This window comes from Rutilus rutilus (assembly GCF_951802725.1).
Source record: "Rutilus rutilus genome assembly, chromosome: 21".
Classification (NCBI taxonomy): domain Eukaryota; kingdom Metazoa; phylum Chordata; class Actinopteri; order Cypriniformes; family Leuciscidae; genus Rutilus; species Rutilus rutilus.
Genome location: NC_140226.1, coordinates 33103297 through 33130023, shown reverse-complemented (window position 1 = coordinate 33130023; position 26727 = coordinate 33103297). Strand labels below are relative to the sequence as shown.

The 26727-nt window shown below is 36.4% G+C and overlaps 3 protein-coding genes across 4 annotated transcripts in view; all 3 read right to left on the bottom strand.

Moving 5' to 3' along the window:
• ptpn21 (protein tyrosine phosphatase non-receptor type 21) overlaps nt 1-11764 on the bottom strand; it is a 39449-nt gene extending 27685 nt beyond the window's left edge. For both annotated transcript variants that reach the window (XM_084393002.1, XM_084393003.1), the window contains exons 1-7: nt 11591-11764; nt 10213-10510; nt 8956-9125; nt 8777-8874; nt 4370-4437; nt 4207-4277; nt 1053-1140 (exon numbers count right to left, since the gene is read on the bottom strand). In XM_084393002.1, coding sequence (XP_084249128.1) covers nt 1053-1140; nt 4207-4277; nt 4370-4437; nt 8777-8874; nt 8956-9125; nt 10213-10392 — 675 coding nt within the window. In that variant the 5' untranslated portion in view covers nt 10393-10510; nt 11591-11764. The remainder of the gene's footprint in view (nt 1-1052; nt 1141-4206; nt 4278-4369; nt 4438-8776; nt 8875-8955; nt 9126-10212; nt 10511-11590) is intronic.
• Nucleotides 1-26727, bottom strand: part of LOC311280577 (zona pellucida sperm-binding protein 3-like) — a 213791-nt gene that overhangs the window by 36493 nt on the left and 150571 nt on the right. The window lies entirely within an intron of this gene.
• On the bottom strand, nt 12246-20247 carry spata7 (spermatogenesis associated 7). Its single transcript, XM_084394040.1, has 11 exons — nt 19989-20247; nt 19544-19636; nt 19337-19384; nt 18505-18620; nt 17970-18421; nt 17837-17882; nt 17027-17127; nt 16758-16808; nt 16459-16536; nt 16312-16369; nt 12246-13748 (listed from the first exon to the last, which is right to left on the bottom strand). Exons 1-11 carry the CDS (start codon nt 20029-20031, stop codon nt 13365-13367), a joined length of 1470 nt encoding a protein of 489 aa, XP_084250166.1. The 5' UTR covers nt 20032-20247; the 3' UTR covers nt 12246-13364.

The window sequence follows — 26727 nt, the reverse complement described above, 5'->3', positions numbered from 1 at the left end:
ATTTTGACGGGTTGCCGTGAAGACCTCTGTGTTTTATGATATGACGATAGTTTTTCTCAAATGAAGCTAAAATGCTGCTGAAGTGACTCTCAGAGCAGCTGTGTTGATACAGTGCATTAATGTCCTCATATAGGCTGAAAACATCATGAGCGTTATGCGTGCCTCAGTGTGTGTGTGTGGTAAATGAAACAGCGCGTCTGTGCCATTCATTCACAGAGACACGCAGAACATGCATGATTCCTATTTAAATGGTCTTTATGCGGTTTAATATCGACAGACACTGGTCTATATCGCAATTTTATTTAAGTTTACTGACCTACTTTTCATCTAAAGGTAACTAAGCAACCACCGGAAGTGCAAGTACACTGCTTGGAGATTTCGAACGTTCCGAAAACAGGAAATGAGATAAAGGCCTATAACATTTAGCGCTCCAGCTTTGTGGCTGTAAAAGCAACAAAGGATAATTCACCTCAGATCTTGAAATTAAACAAATGGAAACAAGAATGTTCAAACTGTGAACAGACAAGTGTATTCTTTGACAAAGATTGTTTTAGTAACTCAGTAGCCTATGTGTTTTAATAATGTTTAAATGGTGTTATATTTGTGAATTTGATTATGTAGCGACTTCTCCATTTTCTTGCGAATGCCGTCAAGATTACTCTCTGGTGCCGCGAGACTCCGCCCACACGCTGCTCTGATTGGCTGTGAGTTTTGATTGATTTCGACGCATTTCGCAGTCGCGTCGTGTCTAGTGTGGACATTGTCGCTGGAATCGCATCACGTCTGGTTAGGACACGGTGTTACGGGTTTGGAATGACATGAGACATGACATCATTTTGGGTTGAACTGTATGCATTCATTTTGTGCACAACTGTTATTCATCAGCCTTTATTATATGTGTTGTTTTGACAGCATTAGTACTGCATATTGCAAAATGTGTCAAGGGAATCTTTTATGAGGTAAACTGAATATTTTCTAACTAAACAGTCAGATTTATATTCCTGTGCGCGGTTTGGCACAAAACAAATATGGGCTCTCCTTTGCCGATTTACCTTCGCTTGGACACTCTCTTCACCGTACCCCTCCATCTTCTCCACCTCCTGCATGTAGAGTAACTCCGCCTCTGGTGCAGAAAGACCTCTGGGAAACAACACACAAAGATCACATTCAACAATGTTGTGGTCATCTGATCGCTATTATCAGGCTCTTCCTCATTCTTATGGTGCGTTACACAACAAACAATGTCAGAGGACTGCAATGCTTACATAGACTTATGTAAAAGATATTTCAGCTGCATGACATGCCATGCCATTTTTGTCCCAAATACCACAAGTACAAAAATGTGATACTGATTTGTATCTAATGTGAAATGTGAACAGTTCAATAAATAAGTTAACCCTTTAACGTCGCTGACACATCCCAGCAAGCTGTATTCATTTTACCGTGACTCTTCAACCGTTTGCACTATCAAAACCATTCAAATTTCCCCTGACAGTAGACAACATGCGCTTTTCAGCAATATACGGCTTATTACGGTAATTTCATGCAGCGCGGGAAGGAAGGATTTGAACAGAGAGATACGAAGCGTGGCAGGTTAGAGTGTGTTGGATTGCATAAAATGATAAAAGAAACGAACAAATACATGGCGAATGAAGTGTTAGACAGCAGAAGAGGGGATTGGGATGATTTTTAATGTAACTTGGGAAGCGGATGGCCGTCACTCTTTCACGTATCTTAGCATGTAGTGTGTGGATGTGTATGTGTGCGTGCATTTGTATCTGTGCGTGTATGCAAGTGTCCTAAATGAAAACTGTGCAACAATGTCACAAAAAAGACTTGTATATATGTATTATAGTTCATTTTTCAACTTTAAGGTGTTAGTTTCTTTCGTTCATGATTTTTTCAGTTTTTTTCTAAATAAAAATCAGTACATTTTGTCTATTTAAATTCTATTTATAAACTCACCACACACACAATAATGGTCAATAACTGTAATTTGTTGAAAGCTTATCTTTTTCTGAAAAAGATGACACCTCGCACATGAAGATAGTACATAGTTTTAGAATTTTACAGTAAAAAAATCTAATTATGTGGAAAAACACCTATTTTAGCTTCAGGATCTAAAGGGTTAATAACAGTTCACAGCTGTTTTTCATTTCTGAATGAAATCGCGCTTTGAACGAATCGGGTGAACCAATGACTCAATGGTCTATTTATAAAGAGAGCTATTTACTTCATTCCTAAATGAATCAGCCGTTTGAAGAATGCTGGTTACCAAACTGTTTTGGTTAACACTGACTTCCATTGTATGAAAAAAACAAAAACAATACTGAGACATTTCCCAAACTATCTTCTTTTATGTTCCACAAAAGAAAGAAACTTATACAGGTTTGAAACGACACAAGGGCGAGTAAAGTGAGTTATCCCTTTAATACGCATTTAATCTCATGGCATTATTTATGCAGATGTAATTGCAGTGTAAATTAATTCATGCCACCACTGACCTGCAATAAACGGTCTGTAAACATATCTAAATACCAATACCAAAAAACAAACAAATCATGGCCTAAAAGCCTAAAACTTTGTGAACCAAAGCACCAAATAAAATATTTTTTTCTAAAGCTACTTTTTTGTAATGTCTATTTGATCCTTCCTCATTTAACACAATGATGACTTTAAATATGGATAGGAAATTTCCTCATATGATGATGTGAGATTCATTAAAATGTAATTTTATTAAATTAAAGCTAAATTAAACCTAATTAAAAACATCTTTTGTAATGCTCTTGAAGGATTGTGAATCTAGTTTAAAGACTTGCTCTTTAGGGAACATAACGGCCAAGTAAAAAGTGCATAAAATAATCATGATTCAGAACGCTGATTTGGCTTATATCTGCATAAAAACAATGGCAGTTTAAAAAAAAAAAGTTTTGTCAGATTTGCAGATTTTCGACGTGTATTGAAATATTTGCCTGAAAAAGTGCTATTTAATAGGACAATATTTGCAAATATTTCAATACACGTCCCAGCCCTGACGTGTCGAACGCATGCAAATCTGCTCTGAAGGATCTTTTCGTAACAAAACTTTTGCAGGAAAGCCAAGAGCATTTATGAGTCCAAAGCACTGGTCATAAGTCATGTCAGGCATTTGACAGCTGCCTTTGAAATCCTTTAACAAGTAGCCTACCATCTGAACACATCTGATAATCATGAGGACCCCTAACTGAACCTCCCTTAAGCCTGGGACACACCAAGCCGACGGTCGGCCGACTCGGTTTTCTCAGTGTGTTTCTCAGTGTGTAAAACAGTTATGTCCGGTTGAACGATGTATTAATTAACTTCAGATTGTGTTGGTAATAGGCACTAACGCTAAAAGATGTTTCGTGCCTCTATCAAGTGCTGTCGATCTTCTCTCTGATCTGATGGTGTGTGTGAAACACTTGAGTTTTGCCACAGACTCGTTCCAGCGTCTAGAACGCAACTGATGCTTTTTCAAGCGTCTCCATACTTGAAAAAAACGCAGAAAACTACTTTCAAACAAAACATTTACGTACATATTGACAGCGGGTCTATATCGCATTACCTGAGGTCATTTTTCCAGACCGTTTTACTGATGGTAGAAGTCGCCGTAATCTTTACTGACATTGTCCGACATGATCACTGAGATGCACATTCGGACGGGACTAAAATCACAGAGAAGCTCTGGTAATTATTACTTTACCCCTCCTCTCCATGTGACACTAGTCCCGTCCGAATAGGGCTTTAGTGAACGAGAATAATAGCAAAACAGCGAGCAAAGAAGTCAAACCGGTACCGATAGACGCTGTTCTAACGTTACGTCATCTTACCTGAGTGTTCCTAGGCGAATATTTCAATATTAACACGAGCGGAGTGGAATAAAGAAAGTGTTTAGCAGGATTGATATTCAAAATGGTAAGCACGCACTGCTTTGTTTATGGTGTGTGTCGGTTTCCCTTTTTGAATGACTAATATAGATGAATATATCTGCAGAAATAGACAGTTGTCTCATTTACACGAACGCTAGCTGACAGATGCCTGTAGTTCTCCCGGTGTGTTCAAGTGCAGCTTTTTTTTTGTGTGTGTTTTGTGGTTTGTTGTGTCCCGGGCTTTAAACAGTGGCGAACTATCTCAGTCTTTTCCAAATGGGGAAACAAGCTCATTTGGCAGATGACTACAGCCTCTCACCGGTAGTTTTGATAGAGCATGCCGACTTTTTGAGTGGCCTCCTCCACAACCCTCTCGTCCTGTATCAACGGCTGGGAAAAGAAGAGAGAATGAACAAGCTTATGAAATATCCTGCAGTTTTTAAAGCGGGAAAAAGAGACTGAAATGTTCAGTGATTACTCACCATTGGAAACAGCACAATTTTCTGAAGGAAGTCCTGGGAGTCATATCGATTGAAGTCTCCCAGGTCAGCTAGAAGCAATGGACAAACTTATGTTTAGTGTTAGATTAAAAAAAAGCCCCCCAACTATAATGTAAACATGACACTGATACTTTAATATCAATAAATTAATTTTAATATTTCAGCTGACTAAATGTACATTATCCAGGGTTATTATAGTTAACTAAAACTAAAGGCATTTTCGTTACTTCGAAATAAAATAAACGTTAACTGAAATAAAATAAAAATATTCCTTTATTAAAGTTACATTTATTTTGCCAAAGCAACATTTCTCATTTAGTTTTCCTTGCTGTACTAAAATTATTAAAAGTTAAATAAAAAATAAAGATTAAAAACTATATAGACATATAAAAAAAAAACACAAATTAAAATGAAATCGGAAAAGATAAAAACTAAAACTAATTCAAAATACATTAATAAAAACTATAATAGTATCTCAATGATACTATTATAACACAGCCATTATCTGAAGATGCACGAGTTTAATACTTATAATTAAGGATTTATAAAAAATGTTTGACTTATCAAAAACACCAATTAAATCAGAAGTTTATTTAGCAATTTGTTCACCATACCAACCACCTAGCAACACCCTAGCAACCACCTAGCAACCACCCAGAACACCCTAGCAACCAACCAGAATACCCCAGCTACCACCTAACAACCCCCCAGAACACCTTAGCAACCCACTAGAAACACCCTAGCAACTTTTTAACTTTAAAGTACTTTAAGGCGAGACATGGCCGGCAAAAACATCGTTTTTTTTTACTGGTCAATTTTGAGATTTTTGGATATTTGTCTTCAATAACATGTCTTCTTTCAGACTTGTGGTGAAAAAAAGTCCGAAATACACATTTAGGTCTTTATTTTATTACACTTTGTCTGTTTGCGTCTGTAGATTTCTCATAAATTCAACAAAAGTTTACGTTCTTAATCCTCCCGCTGCTCCGCGATCACTGCCGTCACCCTGTCATCACATGCACTGTTAGGAAGCTCTCTCTCCCCTGTACAATCCTGTCGGATCCAAATATGGTCATTTCCTTTTTATCAGCAACCAATCGTGAAAGTAAATGGGCTGAATGCGCAATCTCATTGGCTGATGATAAATCTTTAAAGCCCGTTTTCTCAAAATGACTTTTCTCTCATACTCCAAGTCTGAAATGTCCACTTCAGTAGCACCGATATACACCAAACTCTCCAGTCTTGTACCTAGTTATATTATGAAGACATTTACAGAGGGATTTGTAAATATATTATTCCTAGCCTGATTTATATAACATTTTATTCCAAAAAACATGGCGAAAATCATTTTTTTAAGGCTATTGACAGTATATTCTGATTTACAGGATAACAAAAGTAGATATCCATAAATCCCTCTGTCATTTTTTTCCCCATCTAATATGTGAACACAATGAAAAAATGATTTTTAACCTGGCTTTATCCAATACTCAGATTTCGTTTTTTAAAATATATGCAAATTAGCGCATATTTAATTAGATATTGCCTAATTTGCATATTTAAACATTAAATTACAGAAAACTTGTAATAAATTTTTTTCTCATCTTAATGTAGGTAATCAACTGGGAAAGTTTCATGGTGATATCTGCTAGTTAAAAATCTTACCCTATTCACCTGTAGTGTCTCGCCTTAAGCTTTTTAAACTAATTTAAACATTAAACTTTATGGTCCAAACTTTCTCAAGCCAGCTTTAAGTTTGTCTCGAGGAACTTTTTTTTTATCTAGTTTTATTTGATCTTATTAATGAAGACTGTGAGCCCACAATATTGCAAAATCATCTTCAACATTCAGGGCAATAGCACATCTAAATTTAGAAAAGCTTGAGAGACGTTTTGTTATGAAAGGAATCGATTTAGCCTTTGCAACAGTAGTAGTTCAACATTAACAGCATGTCTAATCAGCCCGCTAGAAATGTTCACAGCTATGCCGACAATCCGAAGCATCACCGTCGCGTGAAGCCTCCTTACACAGCAATGCTGGTGCACAAAAATAACTCCTGGCCTCATCGAAATGACACAAATCAAGTGAAGACAAAGGCCGTTTGACAGCGCAAATACAGTCGGGACATGATTTGTTGATCTGGTTGTGACAGCGAGTGATGTCAGTTATATCAGCGAATGAGATTCTTGTGTTGGGTGAATGCTAAAGCTGGGCGGCTTGATAAATGGTGCTCTGATTTTCTAGACTTACAGCCTGTAGAAATATAAAACCATCCCTTCATGATGGAGTATCTAGATCAGTGAACCAGACACTGGCCAAGCGTTATCTTAGGAATGTTCTCTTGCAACATCAAGTTATGATTGAGTCTTAAAACATCTTTCACATTATATAAAAAAAAAAGACAGGATTTTTAGTGGACCGAATACCTAAATATGACTTTAAGATGATTTTTTTGAAAGAAGTCTCTTCTGCATTACCAGGCCTGAATTTAATTGATCAAAAATAGTTAAAACCTGTGAAATATTATTACAATTTAAAATAGCTGTTTTCTATATGAATATATGTTCAAATTTTATTTATTTCTGGGATCAAAGCTGAATTTTCAGCATCATTACTCCAGTCTTCAGTGTCACATGATCCTTCAGAAATCATTCTAATGAGGATTTGATGCTCAAGAAACATTTATGATTATAATCAATGTTGAAAACAGTCGCGCTACTTCATATTTTTGTGGAAATTGTAATATACTACCATTATTTTTTTTATAGAAGAAAAATTGTCAATTTAGTTCAGTAAGGACATATTAAAATTGATCAAAAGTGAGAGTAAAGACATTTATGTTTCTATTACATGCCGTCCATTGAACTTCTATTCATTCATTAAAGAATCCTGAAAAGAAAAAGTCTTAAAAAATAATAATTGAGCACCAATAATAACTGAGCATCAAATCATCATATCAGAATGATTTCTGAAGGATCATGTGACTCTGAAGACTGGAGTAATGATGCTGAAAATTCAGCTTTGATCACAGGAATAAATCACATTTTACTATATATATTCACATAGAAAACAGTTATTTTAAAATGTAATACTACGTTTATGGTATTTTTGATCAAATAAACGCAGCCTTGGAGACGAGACTTCTCTCAAAAACATGAATAAATCTCAATCGTTCCAAACTTTTGATGAATCACTGTGTGTTTTCACTGATGACAGGAGTTTCATCTTTGAGTGAGCTACTCCTTTAAAGCCCAATTGAATAGAAGCAACTAGGGATGTCAATTTTCACAAATTCCCAGAATCCATCGTCGTTTCAATTAACGATCGATTAATCGTTAGCCTTAATACTGCCATTTGCGTCCACTGCAGTGGCATATGGCCAACAGCATGACAGGCTCTGCAAATGCAGCTATGTTCCTCACCAAATGAATGAGGTGCGTTTTTAATATAAATAAAGGGCTAGTAGGATTGTAAAATGTTTCGATGTGATTGATCATTTAATTAAATGACTTATTTAATAATCAAATATAACGATTAACACAACATGTCACCAACCACTCAGAAGCCTGCTTGTTATGTGTGTACGCTCTTCCTGGAGCAACGCGATGAAACACGGTAACTAAACCCAAATAATTCACAATGTTTTATTACAATATTGTTCTCTTTATAATGTTATATAATATGACAATCCCAATCATAGTCATTATTAGTCGTGCACAGCCGTTTGAGCTGCGCGTGCTGATCACGCTTCACTACAGCGTTAATTCTTAACCAAATGCATCCTATATGAGATAAATCAGATATGGATTGGCCTACGTAAATAATAAACACAATATTACAACTTACATTTGCACAAAACAAAAGGCTGCGAATGCACACGCAAACTTATAGTCATGATGAAGGTGTAAAATGGTCCCAAACATAACTCTGGTGCGTTCGCTTTACATGTTTTGTGGTTGAGTTGCACACACGTGCATGAACCTGCTTATCGAAGTTTTAGCGATTAAATGTATTATCGACAATTAATCGATCGTCGATTAATCGTTAACATCCCTAGAAGGCAGGCATCGATTCAGAGGCAAGTATTACATACAACATTGCAACAATAATAAAACAATGCATTGACACTTACCTTTTACTTTTGATACTTAAGTACTTTTAAAAACGAGTACTTCTGTACTTTTACTTAAGTAAAAAATAGGTCTTTACAACTTTTACTTGTAAGGGAGTAATATTTGACCAGTAGTATCTGTACTTTCACTCAAGTAAGGAAGTTGTGCACTTTGTCCACCATCACTAAATCATCTGAAACCGGTGGGCATTAGACCCGCATAAACTCTTGACATCTCACTAAATCCCTGAAATGCCAAACATGACATCAGAAAAAAATACCTTGCACAGCCAAGCTGGCCAAATGGATGGCTTGCTCAATGGAGCACGGGATCTTCCCCTCCAGAACGTCTTTCTTCAGCTGGAGATAATACTGATATCTGCGTCAGAAACCAGAAGTGAGTAAAAGCGCCGTTAACAGCACTGATGTGATCACTGTCAGACATGTTCGTGTCCTTCACCTGGTTATCTCTTGTTGTAACTGGGTGACAGTCGACACGTAGAAAACCACCCCAAAGTAAACGGTGGGCTCCAGCCCGTACTTGTCAAGCTGTTTCTTCAGCGGCTTCTCCAAATCAATCCATCTCTGCTGGTTTTGTTTGTTGTAGTACCAGAGGCTGAAGTACGTTATCTGGGGAATGAACAGAATTTCACTGATTGCTCTTTTACTCATGAGAAACAACAGGCCGGCGGGACATTCACGTGCTCGACTTCAAAAACTGGAAATACTCTCTAAGCTTCGAGCAAGACGACTATTTGGCAAAGCTAAAGGCCGAGACACTTCAGATGCAAACATGACCTGCTTGAAATATGATTGGAATCACTTCAAAAAAGGAAAATATGACAAGTCTGACATATAGACTACATTCAATTATCACGAGAACATTATAATTGTGTGTTTTAGGACATGGTTTTTAATGCTGAGACTTCTGTTTTTTATAATCAGGCTCTCAAAAATTATACACAAATTTGGATTTAGATTTAATCGCCAATATATCGGTTATCGGCTTTCAAATATAAAGAATTATCGGTATCAGCCCAAATGTTTATATCGGTGCATCCCTAATTTTTATGTATTAGTAAATGCTGAAATTAACATTAACAAAGATTAATAATGAATGCTTTAGAAGTATTTTTCATTGCTAGTTCATGTTAACTAATGAGGTTAAATTATTAATTGTAAAATCACTTATTGTAAAGTGTTAACAAATCAGAAATGAAACGGCAGAACCTAAAATAAACATTTTAAACTTATGTATTTATACAATCTTGATGCTGAACTGGACAAGATAATTTGTCTCAATTCTAATTCTGCTTTAATCTCAATCCTCTAAAATCTAATAAGGCATTTTTCCTGCAAGCACACAAATAGCAGCCACTTATTAACTCACTGCACTAGTGAACTTTAGGCTACTAAACATGTTAGAAAAGATGTCGAAACCTATAGCGATATAATAATCTGACTTTGCGGGGGGAAAACACTCAGACTTCTCGAGAGCAAATGACTGCATACAAACGAAGTGCACTTAGTCCAGGCTGAATTCTTGGCACGCATGCATTTAGGGTGTTTGACAGCATTTTGGTTGCAGTCCTAGAATAGCCTAGACTCCAGACGGCACCAGCGAGCTAAAATAAACACACGCCCATGGTGTGTTAAGGTGATTTCGACCAGATTAAACCAAGTCGATGTCTTCGTAGCCAGAGGACGGCCAGCCTACCTCGCGTAACTCGAGTCTCTGCGCAACTGCCTCGAGACATTCCTGGCCCGTGCTCTCCACCGAAAGCGTGAACTCCACATACTCGCCGTTGAGCAGCTGTATGCGGGTAACCAGGCAGCTTTTGCTGGACACCGTGTATCTTCTGGTTCTCTTGAGTTTTAATCCGAACGGAAGGGGCATGTTGAACCGGTGCCGCGACCTTCCTCGAGCAGAATGATCTGATTCAGCTTTTCTCCGCGCTTAATCCATGGAGAGGTGCTGGATTATACAGGACTCCACAAGACAAACACATGAGTCCCTGGATAAAGACAAACCACAGCAAAACAGATTAGCAATGACCGCTTAGAGTGATAGCAGTGTTTATCTGCTCTCAGATAAAAGGCAAAAAACTATGCAAAAAAATAATCAAATGCAACTAATCATGAGGCAAAAGAAAGAGAGTTGTCTAATTTTACGAAGGAGGAGAAAACATTGTATTCCTTGAACCCACATTCATCTGTCACTTAGTAATAGGACTAATACTAATATTAGCGTTTGTTACGTAAACAACACTTCTGTGGTTGTGTATGCATTTACAAAATGGCTTGATAATACATATATGTTTGATGTTAGGGACAGTTTTGTGTGATTTAAAATCTGTTTCTTTAAGTAAAACCTGGCTGAAGGCATAGTGCATTTATTAAAACCGGTTTTATAAGCATGACATGAATCAAATTTACACAGATAACATGAGGCATGTGCACAAGCTGTCATACAGAAATCATTCCAATATCAACAATAATAGTTATGAAACGATCATATAGATATGAAACGATCAGTCATATGCACCATCATGCAAATATACAATCATAATATTTCGAATTATGTTATTAATAAAGTGACCCATTTATAGAAATATAACAATCCTCCACTATACTGTAGTTCATCTATTAATGACACTGAAAATAACAACATAAACAAAACATTAACAGAGCGTGATTTAGGCTTTTCCAGGCCATTTAAACCCCCAAATCTGTCAAAAATAAGCACTTTACTTTATAAAACTACATCAACGCTCTTAATCCTTCGGTCATTATTTAAAATAGATGAGTTTTTTAGCATTTACGAAACATAAACAAACACCAAAAATGTCTGACTAACTTTTTTGGAGCAACAAGTGACCGCAAAACCGCACGCATCCAAACTGGACTTCTACACTTCATTAAATCAGACGACAAAGTCTCCAAACACACCTTTGAACGTCTAAACACATGTGATTTATTGAGACGTCTTGAGTTTAATCGTAAATTAAGACTTTAAGAGCGCGCGCTGGCTAACACTGCTAACACTTCTGAGTAAAACTGAAAAAGAAGAGTTTGAACGGCTCTTTGCCGCTTACCTGCTGGATTATCTGATTTATTATATCCTTAATTTATAGCATGGATAGTTTGTGGGGTATGAGTTACGGTTTAAAATAATAATCCGATATTTGGTGGTTTATTTTTTCGGGATTGACGCATGTTTGAGGTTCCTCGGGTCACACTCCTGCTGCTGCGTCACATCCGCTAGGAATACCAGAGGAAAGGTGACCGGGATCATAATCATCCGCGGCTCTATTTTCTCTCACACCCATGAAGTCTGGACGCTTTCCCCCCAGTTTAAACACATCCACGAGGACTGTTTTTGATGGGGAACAGGTTTAAATTAATTTTTGATTTTTTTGGGGGAGAAGCAAGATACGGTCAGATTTGATTGAAAATTGAGATAAGATTAATAAATTGAACAATAGTGCTGCGCCTCGATACAGCGCGCGCGTTACGTCAGGTGCGTGGAATGCGTGGAATGAGAGCAGCTGCTGTGAAGCCATGTGAATAATTGCAGTGTGTGCTTTCTGAAAGGAGGTTTCGTAGTGATAAACAACAGGACTTTATCATCTTTCGCGGGTCTGTGATAAAACAGTGTTATCTGTTAAACCTTTTAGAGAGCATTTAACTGAAGTTAGAGAACACTTATGTGATTTCATTCTCATGGACAATAAACATGAACACAAAAGTGATTGCAAAAGCATTTAATTATCTATAAGCTATTCCATGCAACAAAAATACAGTAGTCTGGTCTGTAAAAGTCATCTGAAATATAAAAATACATATGGTAACGGTTTTTCATTTCTCAGTAGTTAAAAAAGCAAAACACTCAGGAAACAATTAAATCAACAGGTGCTAAAAAAAAAACAGCTAACAATGTAAATTATACTGTGTATTTCAGTGTAACAAGTATTTAAACTACGCACAACTGTTTAAGCCACTCGTGGTCACCTTTAAAGACAGCTTCAGCTTTATTATGTTTACTAAAGCATTCTATATGAATACTGCAAAAAATGTTTATGTGCATTGTAAACTCAAACAAATGTAGACTGACCTCTAGTTATTGATGGTTGTGTGTGTGTGTGTGTGTGTGTGTGTGTGTGTGTGTGTGTGTGTGTGTGTGTGTGTGTGTGTGTGTGTGTGAGAGAGAGAGAGAGAGAGAGAGAGAAAGTGAGTGAGTGTGTGTGTGAGTGAGTGAGAGACAGAGAGAGAGAGAGTGTGTGTTGGTTTGTGTGTGTGTGAGTGAGAGAGAGAGAGAGTGTGTGTGTGTGAGAGAGAGAGAGTGAGAGAGTGTGTGTGTGAGAGAGAGAGTGAGTGTGTGTGTGTGTGTGTGTGTGTGTGTGTGTGTTGGTTTGTGTGTGTGTGAGAGAGAGTGAGTGTGTGTTGGTTTGTTTGTGTGTGTGTGTGTGTGTGTGTGTGTGTGTAACAAATACAAAAGCTATAAAGATGGACATCTTTCAAAGTTTCAATAAAAATCTGCTGTATCAAGTATATCACTGAATATGAATAATGCCGCTTCACAAACTAAAACACTCAAGTAAAAGTCACAGCATGAGTTTTGAACGACTACACAAACAATAAACCACATTATGAGCAGGAAGATTCAGGAAAGTACCGAATGCCGCACATAACATGCTGAAAATACTGTAATGGCTTCGAGTATAACAATCGATCCCTGGAAAACACACTGCCTTTTCCTTTCATAACATTAAAAAAGAGTTAAACCTGATATTCCACAGAAAGAGTTACAGTGTCTCAAAGAAAAAAAGCATTGTGCTTTTGCAAATGTAAATCACTGAACAAAGTGAACTAGAACTCATCATCACTGATGGCGCCTCTCGTTTGCTCTGGTTCGACCACTTCCTGTTGAGTCTCTGACACACTTAACGACTCCGCCATGATTTTCCCAAGTTCATCGACCTGTTCGAACACTTCGTTCCTGGGGTTTCCACCGGCACAGCTGAGATGTTCATCATCACTCAGGAACTCCTCGTCCAGGCTGTGGTTTACAGGTGTGGCAGGACTGATGTCCTCGGTCTGTCCTCGGCCCTCGTTAATAAACACGTTATGAAGAAGATAATCAACATCACCTGAAGGCAGGCGTTCCTCTTCTGCGCCCAGAGACGGGATGGAGGCGGCGGGAGGACTTTGCAGGTCCTTCTCCAGATTGTCTAGAAGGTGCCGCATTTTGTTCTGTTGGGAGAGAGATGGACGACTGTGAGTGTGAGGAAGGAAGGGACGCCAAGGAGTTCTAATCAAAGCCGCTTTAAAGGTGCAGTGTGTAATATTTAGGAGGATCTGTTGGCAGAAATGCAATATCTAATCCATAAATATGTTTTCAGGGGTGTATAAAGACCTTACTTAACCCCTTAACGCCTGAATTTATATAGCTGTATATATAAAAAAAAATTATGTGTGTTTTTGCCTTTAAGTAGATGGTAAATAATGTTGAGATTATCAATTTCACTTTTGCACACCAAATAAATAGAAATTTTGGTATGTTGCAAATTTGCAACAACGGGCATTTACGGTAATGTTTTTTACAAAATGGTAAAATTAATAAAACACATTTTCCCATCTCAGGTATGTAGATTTTATTCATGGCACAAAGTTGTTAGAACTTATAAACTTTAATTGACAAATTAATGAATCTTGACAACAGCAAGAAACAAAACACTCTCCTACTCCCTAACATTGACAGTAGTTTTAATACATTCCATGTTACACTCTATTTAACTCTTGCCTTGTTTCTCCAGTGCATACATTATATATTATTATAGTGTTATATCCTAACATGCTATTTTTTGTAAAAAAAAAAAAAATTTGGCCTGAAACCATCTAAATATAGCATTATTATAATATGTAGCCATTAGCTAAATCCAGCCGTTATGGACCAATGTCGCAAATTTGCTACAAACAGATCTCTACAAAGTACGTAAAAAATATTCGTCACATGAAGTCTATATGAATAACATAGCTATAGAAGCAATCAATAAGCTAGTACATATTTTTATCTTAGCACAACTTAACTCATTTTGGGAAATTTCTCCACATTTGCGCCCTTGATATGCGGATTTTGCAAACCAAAATATTAGCTTCGGTGACCCGGATGTAGTTTCCACTCCGACCGCTCCTACGAGAAACCAGTGCGTGCAAAATGTTCCTAGGTATGTATCGAATGTGCACAAACAGGCATTGGGGGAAAACACACGCTATCTCGCCTGCAGTCTGAATGGAAGGGGTTTGTTGCAAATTTGCGACAGTGGGCTTGAACCGTTATGTTTTTATTACCTTAGAATGAGCATTTCTATCTACACACACCGCGGGTCCGCTTACATCGACATGTTTCTACGGTGGCCCTAAACAGACAAACGCGTTTCGTCACTATGTTGTTCTTCGTGCAAGGAAGCTAGCGAATAAAAACACTGACACAATGATGAACAAGTAACAATAATATTCGCAAATTTAACATATCGTTTTGCTGAATAATAAAGTAAACCTAATTTCTTAATTTATCTTTGTAAAGAAACCTCATTGCTTAACTGGCTACTCTCTGCGAAATCTCCTGTCGGCCACCGTAACTTTTGTTGCTTGCAATTCGCAACCTCACCACTAGATGGCGCTAAAAATCAACAAACCTTTTCACCTTTAAAGTTAGAATAAAAGTCAAATCAAGTCAAGTCATCTTCATTTATATAGCGCTTTTAACAATGTAGATTGTTCCAAAGCAGCTTTACATTGATAATAGGAAATTAAAGTAAAGTGATTTGGCTTTACAGCAGCTCTAGAATAAAGTTATTGTCCAGCTAAAGTTAGTTTGATTGATTCACTTCCGTCGCAATGATCACTAGTTATTAACTTAGGGGCCGCTAACACGACACCGTTTTAACAGGAAACTCTTAAATTCTTTCTGTGCAAACTTTAAAAACGCGAACCAGTGAGAACGCAGATGGCGTGCACAAGCGTATTACGAGTTCAGTCTATAGGTATGTGCGTTTGAATATATGTGCACAGGCGTGTAGTCCTTCCCTACAAACCAACACTCAACATACTACTTATCTGGCCTTAAAATTAATAATACAGAATTTTATCGCTTCCACGTAGCCACGCGAACCGGGATTATCCCGATAAAAAAGCGCAATGCTGTGACGCGCAGAGAAGGCGACCAGATTCCGTTTTTTTAATGCATGTCAATGGAGGAGAGGCTTCATTACGCTGAATAAACTGCTTTTGTTGCTTATCTTAATGAATTGACGGCCTATTGGATAACCTTCACCATGTTTGCTCGTAAACATGCCTTTTGGATTGAGTTTACACTGAAAAACAATTTTGTTTTATAAGAGAAGTCACAGAGGTATGATTCCGTTTAAGGCACTTCTCATGCATTTCTTCCATATTCGCAAACAGTGATTGACTGTCACACAATTCAGTGGCTGGTCATGTGACACCGACAACTCGGGTGATTGGTTAAAAAAACTGCTTGGTGTTGAGTGTCATATAATGAAATGTTTATGATTTGTATGTTGCTTGCAAAAAAAAATTATATAAAGAAATAAATATACACACTGCTGTTCAGTTTTCTGCTTACCATGGCTGTATTTATTTGATCAGAAAAAAACAGTAATATTGTGAAATAATATTACATTTTAAAATAGCTGTTTCTATGTGAATATATGTTCAAATGTAATTTATTCCTGTGATCAAAGCTGAATTTTCAGACTAAAGGTAAAATAAATGTAAAATTCAAAATACTCACCTCATCTAATCGATGTCTGTTCATATCAATGTGCCGTTCAAACAGTCTCTTCAGTACCCTATAAAGGAGCGTTAGACTGATGAGAACCATAAAGTGACACAAAAAGCCATACAATTTGCCTCCACACATTAAAACGATCTCACACACCTGTCAGAGTAAAGGCCTTGAGTTAGGATCTCATTCGTCACGTCTGCAATGAACTCCAGGTACATCAATTCTTCCTCCCTGGCGAAAAGAACAAGTTCAGAAAGTCCACAGAGTGAATCAGGAACATGAATAAACTGAAAATACAATTGATTGTTATAAATGTATTCTTGTATTATATCGAAAAACAAAATCAAGACTTTGTCAAAGAGCATAACAATATTAAGTGGGATAATAGCTGTTTAAATGCCACATTAGTGAAATATTTAATGTATTTCAGCGGTCTAATATGTGACACTCACTCTGCTGACACTTTTCTCATTATGGGGGATCTCATGCCTTCTGGTGAAACCCTGAAACAAAAGAAAATAGACTTTTCTTTTAGGTATTATTGTGTAAAAATGCAAACGAAAAGCCATATAACTAACTTTATCTGTCTCATATTGTTTTGGTGAGCTCATTACATTTTCTGGTAGCAAAAGTGTGCCGACTGCACATATATATACACATACATACATATATATATATTATAAAAACATGTGGCATTTGTGTTATATACAGAATCTTTTACCTGGAAGATGAGAGAAGAAAATCACTGTCCTTAAACCTGTTCGTCTTACCATGATGTCTAAATGATTCTTCATCCGACCACTCGTGATCATGAGCAAATGTCTGCAAAAGGACAAAAATAAGCTAAAAAAGCTTTATATTTGAGCTTTTCTTTGTTTAGATTTAAGCTCACTCCGGACATTCATCAAAAAACTTCATCAGGTGCATTCTGGGATGCTTTTAAACACAAACTGAAGGGGGAACATTTGTGATGATGCTTTTCAATCACTATCCATGCCAACTTAAATAAAAGAGACGGACGGATGGATGAAAAGGTGTGTGAGATGGATGGATGGATGAAAAAGTGTGTGAGATGGATGGATGGATGGATGGATGGATGGATGGATGGATGGATGGATGGATGGATTGACGGATGGATGAAAAGGTGTGTGAGATGGATGGATGGATGAAAAAGTGTGTGAGATGGATGGATGGATGGATGGATGGATGGACGGATGGATGAAAAGGTGTGTGAGATGGATGGATGGATGGATGGATGGATGGATGGATGGATGGATGGATGGATGGATGGATGGACGGATGGATGAAAAGGTGTGTGAGATGGATGGATGGATGGATGGATGGATGGATGGATGGACGGATGGATGAAAAGGTGTGTGAGATGATGGATGGATGGATGGATGGATGGATGGATGATGGATGGATATAGTTGATAGTTGTGTACAAAATGAACAATAAATGTCAATCAGAAAGTAATTTAAGTAAATTATGATGTTTTGCCAAACGTCCCACAGGTTTCCTTCAGACTTGCCTGGAGTGACTGGAGCTGTGGAGAAAAGCCTCGTTTGGACCGTGTGCTGCAGACAACAGAACAAACACTGTTATACCGTCAGATGGGCATTTTAAATCTCACATAACAGCTCTTTCAGTGTCAGTGATCACACCTCCGGTGGCGCGGCTCCTGTCCAATAACAGAGGCCGGTTTCTCCTCTTCCACTTTCCTCCGTGGAGGAGTGTAGTATCGATACTGTACCAGTGTGGACTGGTGGTGTGATTTCAGCGTTTTCGGAGTGAAGGGCTTCTCCGGAGTGAAGCGATGAGAGTGTTTCAGCAGGACGTCACCGCTGTAGGTCTTCTGTGTGGGATCCTGAAAGCTTTTAAACCCTCTCTGACCGGCAGACGTGGCACAGGACGGGCCTGCGTCCCGCCACTCAGGGTTTGGGCTTCGGGAACTCAACTCGGACGCAGATCGGAAGTGGTTCGCAGGGGTTCCAGATGTTTGGGATGGATATACAATTTGTTTGGAATGAAACGAGGTGCTGATCCTGGGCGATGACATCAGCGATTGGTCCAGGTAATGATAGGCACTATCGCCACCCTGAACGGACGGTCTGCTCTGGAAACAAAGAGGAAACTACAGCTGTGAACACAGTTTCTGCCAAGCAACGTGATATAATGAAGCACAGGACGCTAACTTACGTTCTTAGAAGAACAGGAGGTTCTTGAGTTTATCCTAGTGCTCCTCTGGGAATCAGATCTTCTCGACTGACTTCGAGTGTCTTTCCTTAACTGCTCACGCCGCTTCTGATCAACATCTACAAAGGTAAAAAATCATTGAAAAAAATTATAAAGAAACATTTAATGAATAAGAAACTAGTATAGTAATTATATCTGGTTAAACAAAATGTTAAATATACTTTATTTAATATATTACATTAAATATTTTATTTAATACATTATATACCCACACACACACACACACACACACACACACATATATATATATATATATATACACACATATTATATAAACACAAACTTTCATGTTAGATGCGATTAATTGATTTGACAACCCTAATATATGTGTGTGTGTGTGTGTTTGTCTGTACACACACACACACATATATTTATTGCTGTCAAATCGATTAAAAAACATGTACAACATGTAAACCAGAACATACATTTTTATTTTTATAACATTTTATTTATATTTATTATGTGTGTGAGTGTGTGTATATACACACACATAATATATATATAAATACAATTTTATACAAAAAAAAATTACTTTTATGTTCTGGTTTACATGTTTTTTAATCGATTTGACAGCAATAATATATATATATATATATATATATATATATATATATATATATATATATATATATATATATATATATATATATATATATATATGTGTGTGTGTGTGTATGTGTGTGTTTGTGTGTGTGTGTATATATATATATATATATATATAATTTATTTACTTTATTATTCAAAAGTAGATTGGTAATATGGGACTTTCTCTTACATTTGACATTGCTATGCAAGCTTTTAGGCACTGAACAGTCCACAGCAGCTGAAAGAAAACAAAGAAAGTGGTATATAAAGCATATAAAAGAAGACAGGAATAAAGCATGAAGGAAAACTCCCCAAAAACTAAACATTTTCCACTAGCCATTGCCTTTATGATAAATATGTAAAACCTATAAACCATGTATTTGAATTAGAAACTTACCTTTGGCTGAATACAGCTTTCTGTAATGTGAAACCATGTGGTCTTTAATCATGTACTGATCCATCAGTTTGCCAGATGAACCAAAACAGAACCCTAAAAGATGAACATTTGAGCTATTACTTTATACATTATACCCCTAACATTATATTGTTTACTAGTACAATCACAATCAGAAAACAACAAATCAAATGGTCTCAGATGGCATTGGCATGCTACTTTGATTTTACCATGGTACATCCAAAACACTATAGTATTAACGCAATATCATCTCCAAACACATGGCATTACAGTAAAAACCACGGTAACTTTTTTTTGTATAGTGCTTCTTTAGTGCGTTTCTCTTAAAACGACATGCTATAAACATAAATAAAGAGTTTATAAGCGTCTGTGTTTGGCCAGATAATTATATTTTACTAGGCTAATTATCATTTACCGTTAACGTTACCTGGTTTAGTGTCCATGATGAAAAACTCTGGCTGGAGTCTCATACTCAAAATAGTCGTGTTTCACTGGAAATCATCACGTTAAACGTTCATATGAACGCATGAGGTAATACAGACATATCATAAATACTCCATACACTTATTTTCACAGTTATCATCTGTCACAGCTGTTTTGCTAGCTGCTAACTGCCAGCTAATCTATCCTCGCTACAGTGAAGCTTCACCGTCGCCATGTTGGTTGCTATGCGCGCGCCTGACGCCAAGAATAAAACTCTTAAAGGGACAGTTCAACCAAAAATGAAAATTCTGTCATCATTCACTTGCCCTCAAGTTGTTCCAAATCTGAATTAATTTCTGTCTTCTGCTGAACATAAAAAATATATATTTTGAAGAATATGTCGGCAACCGAACAGTTGATGGACCCCGTTGACTTACAAAGTATTTTTTCCCCTCCATACTATGGAAGTCAATGGGGTCCATGATCAACTGCTTGGTAACTGACATTCTTTCAAATATCTTCTTTTGTGTTCAGCAGAAGAAAGAAACTCATATATGAAGGTAATATGATGCCATAAAGAATCGCATGCGCAGGGTAAGATTTGTGAAAGTGTACATAAGATTGCAAGCGTGAATTAAATTTGCGTGTGCAAGAGAAGATTTGTAAAGGTGTAAATCGCCTTTCAAGTGTAAGAAAAAAATATGTGCTGCATTTTACTGTTATTCATAAGTGTAATGCATGTATTGTGAAACTGCAGCTTTGTGCTTATGTAAGCAAAATAAATTCTTCTGACTTCCATTTTTCCGCGCTTACATTTTTGGCACGTTTATTGCGCACAAATAAAGCCAAGAGCATTGCAAGCCTTTGAACAGCAATTTGCAAGCGAAAACAACAGAGTCAGGAACTCACAAAACATATTGATCGCGTATAATGAAACTTTGTGTAAAAAAAATGTAACTGTTGCAAATGTCTAAATGACTTGTGTAGGCCTACATGAGGCAAAAAGTTCCAGAAACAACCCGATTTGTATGCATGTTAAATAAATAAATCATGATTGCTTAATAAGCTGTGCACCATTAGGCTGCTGATTATATGTGTTGCGGCTTATTTCCATTGTGTTGTACATTTTCCGTTGTGTTGTGGCTCATTTCCGTTGTGTTGTGGCTTAATTTCGTTGTACTGTGAACTTATGTTTGCTTTTTAAATTTCGTTGTGTTGTGCACTACTGGGCCACCGTAGATTTGGATATCATGCTGGGTCGAAAAAAACTGGTAAGACTGCAAAAGAGCAACTTAGGATAAACTGCCAAGAATAAAATGCCAACTAATAGCAAAATGTGTATTTTGAATTATTGTATATCAATTCCTTATTTTGTCAGATTGTTTAATTATCAATCAAATACTGAGTAACAAAAAATGCCTTCCATATGTTTCCTTTCTAACAAAATGTTATTGTTTGATTGTTATCATAATGCAAAACCTTATAATTGTCTAACAAAAAAATATATAAACCTTGACAAAAAGTAGTCTTTTAGAATATATATATATATATATATAAAAAATGCAAAACCTAATAAAAGTAAGAAATTATGTCCAAAAAAACAACTAGGGAATCCAAAAGTTTCTCTATATATTTATACAGGTGGTTAAATCATGACATTACACAAGGTTTAATTTTAACGCATTACAGATGGCACTATTCTCACTTCAAAAGATGGATTTTAAAGGCCTTCACTCTGTTTTAATCTGAAATATTGAATTTATTGAAAAATAATAATTAAAAAATAATAATTTTAATGGGAAAATAGCTCAGTTTTTTTTATTTTTTATATATTCCATAGTTACATAAAATCCCCTCAAAATTCAAAATAATAATAATAAAAAATATTATTGAACAAAAAATATTACATTGATTTTCCTGAAAAAAAATAAAGTTACATTTCAAGGCTTCATATTGTCATTTTGTATTCATACTGTACAAATCTGTCCCACACTTGCACTTTCTGCTGACTACAAAAGAGGAATGAGGTGAAATAAGTAATATTGCGTAAAATGTAAATTAACCTATTTAATATCAACTATTTCACCGCAACCTGAGATATTTATACTATAGTCACTATTTTAAACACTTAAATCAATATTTTTTCCCCACTAGTCAAAGTCTAACATTTTCCAGTAATAAATAAATCTGTAAAGGTAAATCAGAATAAACAGCTTGAATGTGTTCACCTGATGCTAAATATTTCATATAGAAAACTGCACATGTGTTTATGATCTCATGCCACATCATTACTAATAGATGCTGAGTCTTAAGGAGGTGCAGGACAGTTTCATCCATATTTCATGAGGAATCTCCGGGTGCTTCCTGCTCAATGCAAACAGACCAGACCTTACACAGCAACAATGATGAACAACTCTCCGTCCTGGAAATATGATTTCACAAGCATAACAGTACAATAATGAATCAATATTATTAGACAATATTGGGCCTATTTGGTATTAAAATGCATTAGATTTAATTACAAAATAATCAAATGTAAAATATATTGTTTCATTTTTATTTATTATAATGTTTTATTGATTGAAAGTGTAATCGTGAAATGATATCAAAGACCTTTTGGATTTACATCAATAAATTAATATATGATTTGTAATGCAGGAAATGAATGATTGACAGCTGATGGCAAACTACAGCTAATTATCAGCAGAGACGAGGAGGTGAGGATATTTAAGCAGTATTTAATCCAAAAGCACACAAACCAAGATAATCCAACGTAGGAAACATAAATCCGATGATGATGATGATGATGATGATGATGATGATGATGATGATCAAACAGGGGGAACAAGGAAAGCAACAAACTAGGGCTGAATCTGAAATCGCCCCCTAAACCCTCATTCATTATTCCCTATGTTAGTCCACTAACACAGTTCACTTGTGAGCGAATTCGGACAGCCGTTGAGCGTACATTGTATTATTGCGGTGCATTGTGGGATTGAATGAGTGCACTCCATAACGTCCGCTATGGTTTCCTCAAAAAATGTCCTATTTATGGGCCTATTTATCAGATTCAGCCTGAAACACAAGGGTATAAGTATTTACATATAACAAGGAACAGGTGATGGTGATTATTTGTAACCATAGAGACTAAAAAGGGTAACTATGGAGACAAAAACATGGAACAAACCACAGAGAACACAGGCACAGCGAGACAGAAGAATATAAAAATAAAAGTCCTGAAACATAAAACACAGGGGAATCATGACACTAATTGAATGATAATATTTATTAATTATAATATTAAATGCAATATGCAATGTTACGTATTGTATAATAATATTCCTGTCATATTTAAAGAATGAAATATGCACTTACAGTAAGTAAATGGGTTAAATGTTTTTTATTAGGGTTTTATGGCTTGAGCAAGAATGATCCTTCCTGTAAGTGAGATTTGACAGAACTAAGCATGAGATAACAGGTAATAAGTTCTAATAATAATATTTTTTTATTAAAAAGTATTCGATTTAATTACATTTTATTCAAATGTAAAATTATTAAAACGTATTACATTTTACTAATATTTAGTTAGATTTTGTATTTATTTTTGTAATGTTTTACTGATTGAAAACGTAATAATGCAAATAGACATTCCACATTTAAATCCATAAAAAAAAGAAAAGATTTGTAATACACCTGATGGGAAAATCTATTGCTAACTGAATGATAATTTTTACAGATTATAATAATGCAACACTCTCAGAAAAAAAGGTACAAAAGCTGTCACTGATATGATACACTAATATGTACCATTTAGGTACTAATATGGACACGTTTGGTACCAATATGTACCTTTAAGTTAAATTAATACACCACACATGTGTTTTTTTTTTTTTTTTTTTTAAACCTATTATGTGGGGTTTTTTTTAACTCAAAACCCACAGCTGAAGAATTATCCTTCCTGTAAATGAGATTTGACAACTAAATATCAGATAACAGAGTGAATATAAAAATGTATTAGATTTAATTACATTTTATTCAAGTGTAAAATTATGCTAATAAAATGTATTACATTTTACTACTATTATATATTTTTTAATTTGTATTTATTATTGTGTGCAGTGTGTATGCAGATGGTAGCTCATAAGCAGTATATTTAACATAATATATTATTAATTACAATATTTTACAATATGCAATGTTAAATAGCCTAAATAATAAATTATTGTCATATTTAAATAAATAGCCTATACAGTAACAGTATTAGGATTTTTTTTGTATTTAATAATTATGAAGATGTTTCTGTATTGATCAAGTTAATTCATCCCACACTTGACATAAATAATTCATAACTGCCTGTAAGTGTTGATTCGCTGCTCGTGAGTCCAGCCCTCCGCGCGCTCAGTCGCACCTGCTCTCCATGCGCTCCTGAGCCGCTTCACACACACACACACACACACCGGGCGAAACACGCGATGATCAGTGAGTACAACTTCTATCTGTCAACCTCAATATCACATCTCCATGATCATAGCTAGCATGATTGACTGAACATCTTTTCTATGACTTAAAAGCCTCAGTGGGAATCCTGACACAAAGGATGAGGCGTTGCTGAAACAAAGGAAAGTGATTTACGCGCGATGCCGGAACGCTCCCAGATTCGCGACATGATTCAATCCCATTCCCAGCAGATGTTTCGAGCTTTGTTTCGCTTTCCTCGAAGTGATGTGAGCTGGAAGCTGATGAGAGTGCGATGCTTGGTTGGGTGGAGAGAGTAGAGAGAGTAAGGCGTGCTCGAGCATCATCATCATCATCATCATCATCATCACCTCTTGTCTTTGAACCATTTGCTTCTTCTAAAGAAACAGACACTCAGAGAGCAGCGAGAATGTAGTCTGTTGTAGTCTCTGGTTTATGTGTATATTGTTAGGGTAGCTTTATTTGATACGGAAAGCCCTTCTGGACCATCATGAAATTCCCGTTAGAGAATCCAAGGAAAAAGGTGAACTGGGATCCTGAACAAGGTTAGTTGTGTCAGATTGTTATTTCACTCAACTTCTGCTTTTTTTATTTAGGACATCTTTTACTCTTTCAATGAGAAATAACTTCAGTTTGGTTTGATAGATTGTCACTGTTATAAAAAAAAAAAAAAGAAAAGATCTGTCTTGCATTTGTATTGGCTAATCATCAGATTGCTTAAGAAAAGTGAGCATTTGAGATTTGTGAGGAAACATCTGAAGTGCTTTTCCCAGAATAATCCGTGTTGCAATCATGTAATCAGTGATAATTAGCTGGATTGATAGATATATTTCATAGCATACTCTATTCACACACACACACACACACACACACACACACACACACACACACACACACACACACACACATATATATATATTCAAAGTCATTTAAAAGTCTAAAAAATAAGTTTTAATCACTATATGTGTTTTATAGCCTATATGGGCTTCTTCTATATTCATTGGATTACTCACTGGAATTTTCATGGACACATCCATAACAGTTTCTATACTTTATTGGATATTGATTTGTGCGGGCTGGGCTGACAGGTTCCATATCTCTGAGCAGATATAGTGACGTAGGCGTCCTTGAGTCCAAAATTATGGATGTTCAAGTGCATTTATTGATTTTTAGGCAATGCCTGACTGTAAAAATCGACAGAGAAATGTGCACATGCATGTTCGGTTTATTGAATCGATAAGTTTAATCCATGTGGTGTTTGATGAAACCCAAACTTGCACCATTTTCTGTTTCATTTTTACAAAGGGACTGACTGATGGAACACTGTAGTGAAGCAGGCGAGGGGGCGGAGTCTGCATAAATTATGGGGTGGTTTGAGCATTACATCACTCTGACTCACAGGCTCCACCCACTGTCCCCCACAAAGGGAGCTCTGAATGTTTAAACGGGGTGAAACGCTTCAATGACTCTCACAGGGCTCTGCCACCCTCCAAATCATATTATACAATCCATCTGACAGCTAATGTGCTCGTCTAGCAGAGATCAGCTGTCTGTTAAAGACTGAAGGACTGAATCTCACCTTGGTATTCACTCGTTCATGAGTGATAATGCTGTCTCATCCGTCTGTGAGAAAGCATTCACCTCGTTCGTGAGTGATAAATACACTAGGCATACAAAATCACCTTAGAAAAAGAGATGAAAGAATAGAATAGAAGTGAATAGAATAGTTCTTTCTGCACCGGTTTGTGTCATGAAAACCCAGAAAAATTACAACGAATATTCTCTGTATTTCAGTTGTTTCTTCTAGCATTGAGATTAAATGGAGATCAATCGATCGTGTCACGTTTTGGGTTTTGTTTCTTGTCGTGTTTCTGTGTCTTGACATGTGATTCCCTGTTTGTCATGTGATCCCGCCATGTGTCTTGTCATTGGTTAATCGTCTGATCATTGTTCACAGGTGTTCCTCGTCTTGTAATTAGTCTGTGTATTTAAGTCCTCATGTTTGCCATGTGTCTTTGTTGAATATTAAATGTTTCCTGTCAATGTTCTTGTTCTTGTTGTGAGTTTCCAGTTTCATGTCTCGTCATGCCTTTGTTTTATGTTTGATCACGTTTTGTTAATAAATTGCATTTGGGTTCTCACTTCAACTTGCCTCCAGTGGACTAAGTCATTACAGATCGATTGATCAATCAATCAATCAATCAATCAATCAATCAATCAATCAATCAATCAATCAATCAATCAATCAATCAATCAATCAATCAATC

What these genes read in the sequence shown, in the direction of transcription:
- spata7 (XM_084394040.1), bottom strand. Translation starts at nt 20,031, where the DNA reads ATGAGACTCCAGCCAGAGTTTTTCATCATGGACACTAAACCAG. An exon ending in CACAGCTCCAGTCACTCCAG is followed by an intron (nt 17,128 to 17,836) that starts GCAAGTCTGAAG and finishes GTCCTTTTGCAG; the next exon opens with ACATTTGCTCATGATCACGA. An exon ending in TTTCTTCTCTCATCTTCCAG is followed by an intron (nt 16,809 to 17,026) that starts GTAAAAGATTCT and finishes CTTTTGTTTCAG; the next exon opens with GGTTTCACCAGAAGGCATGA.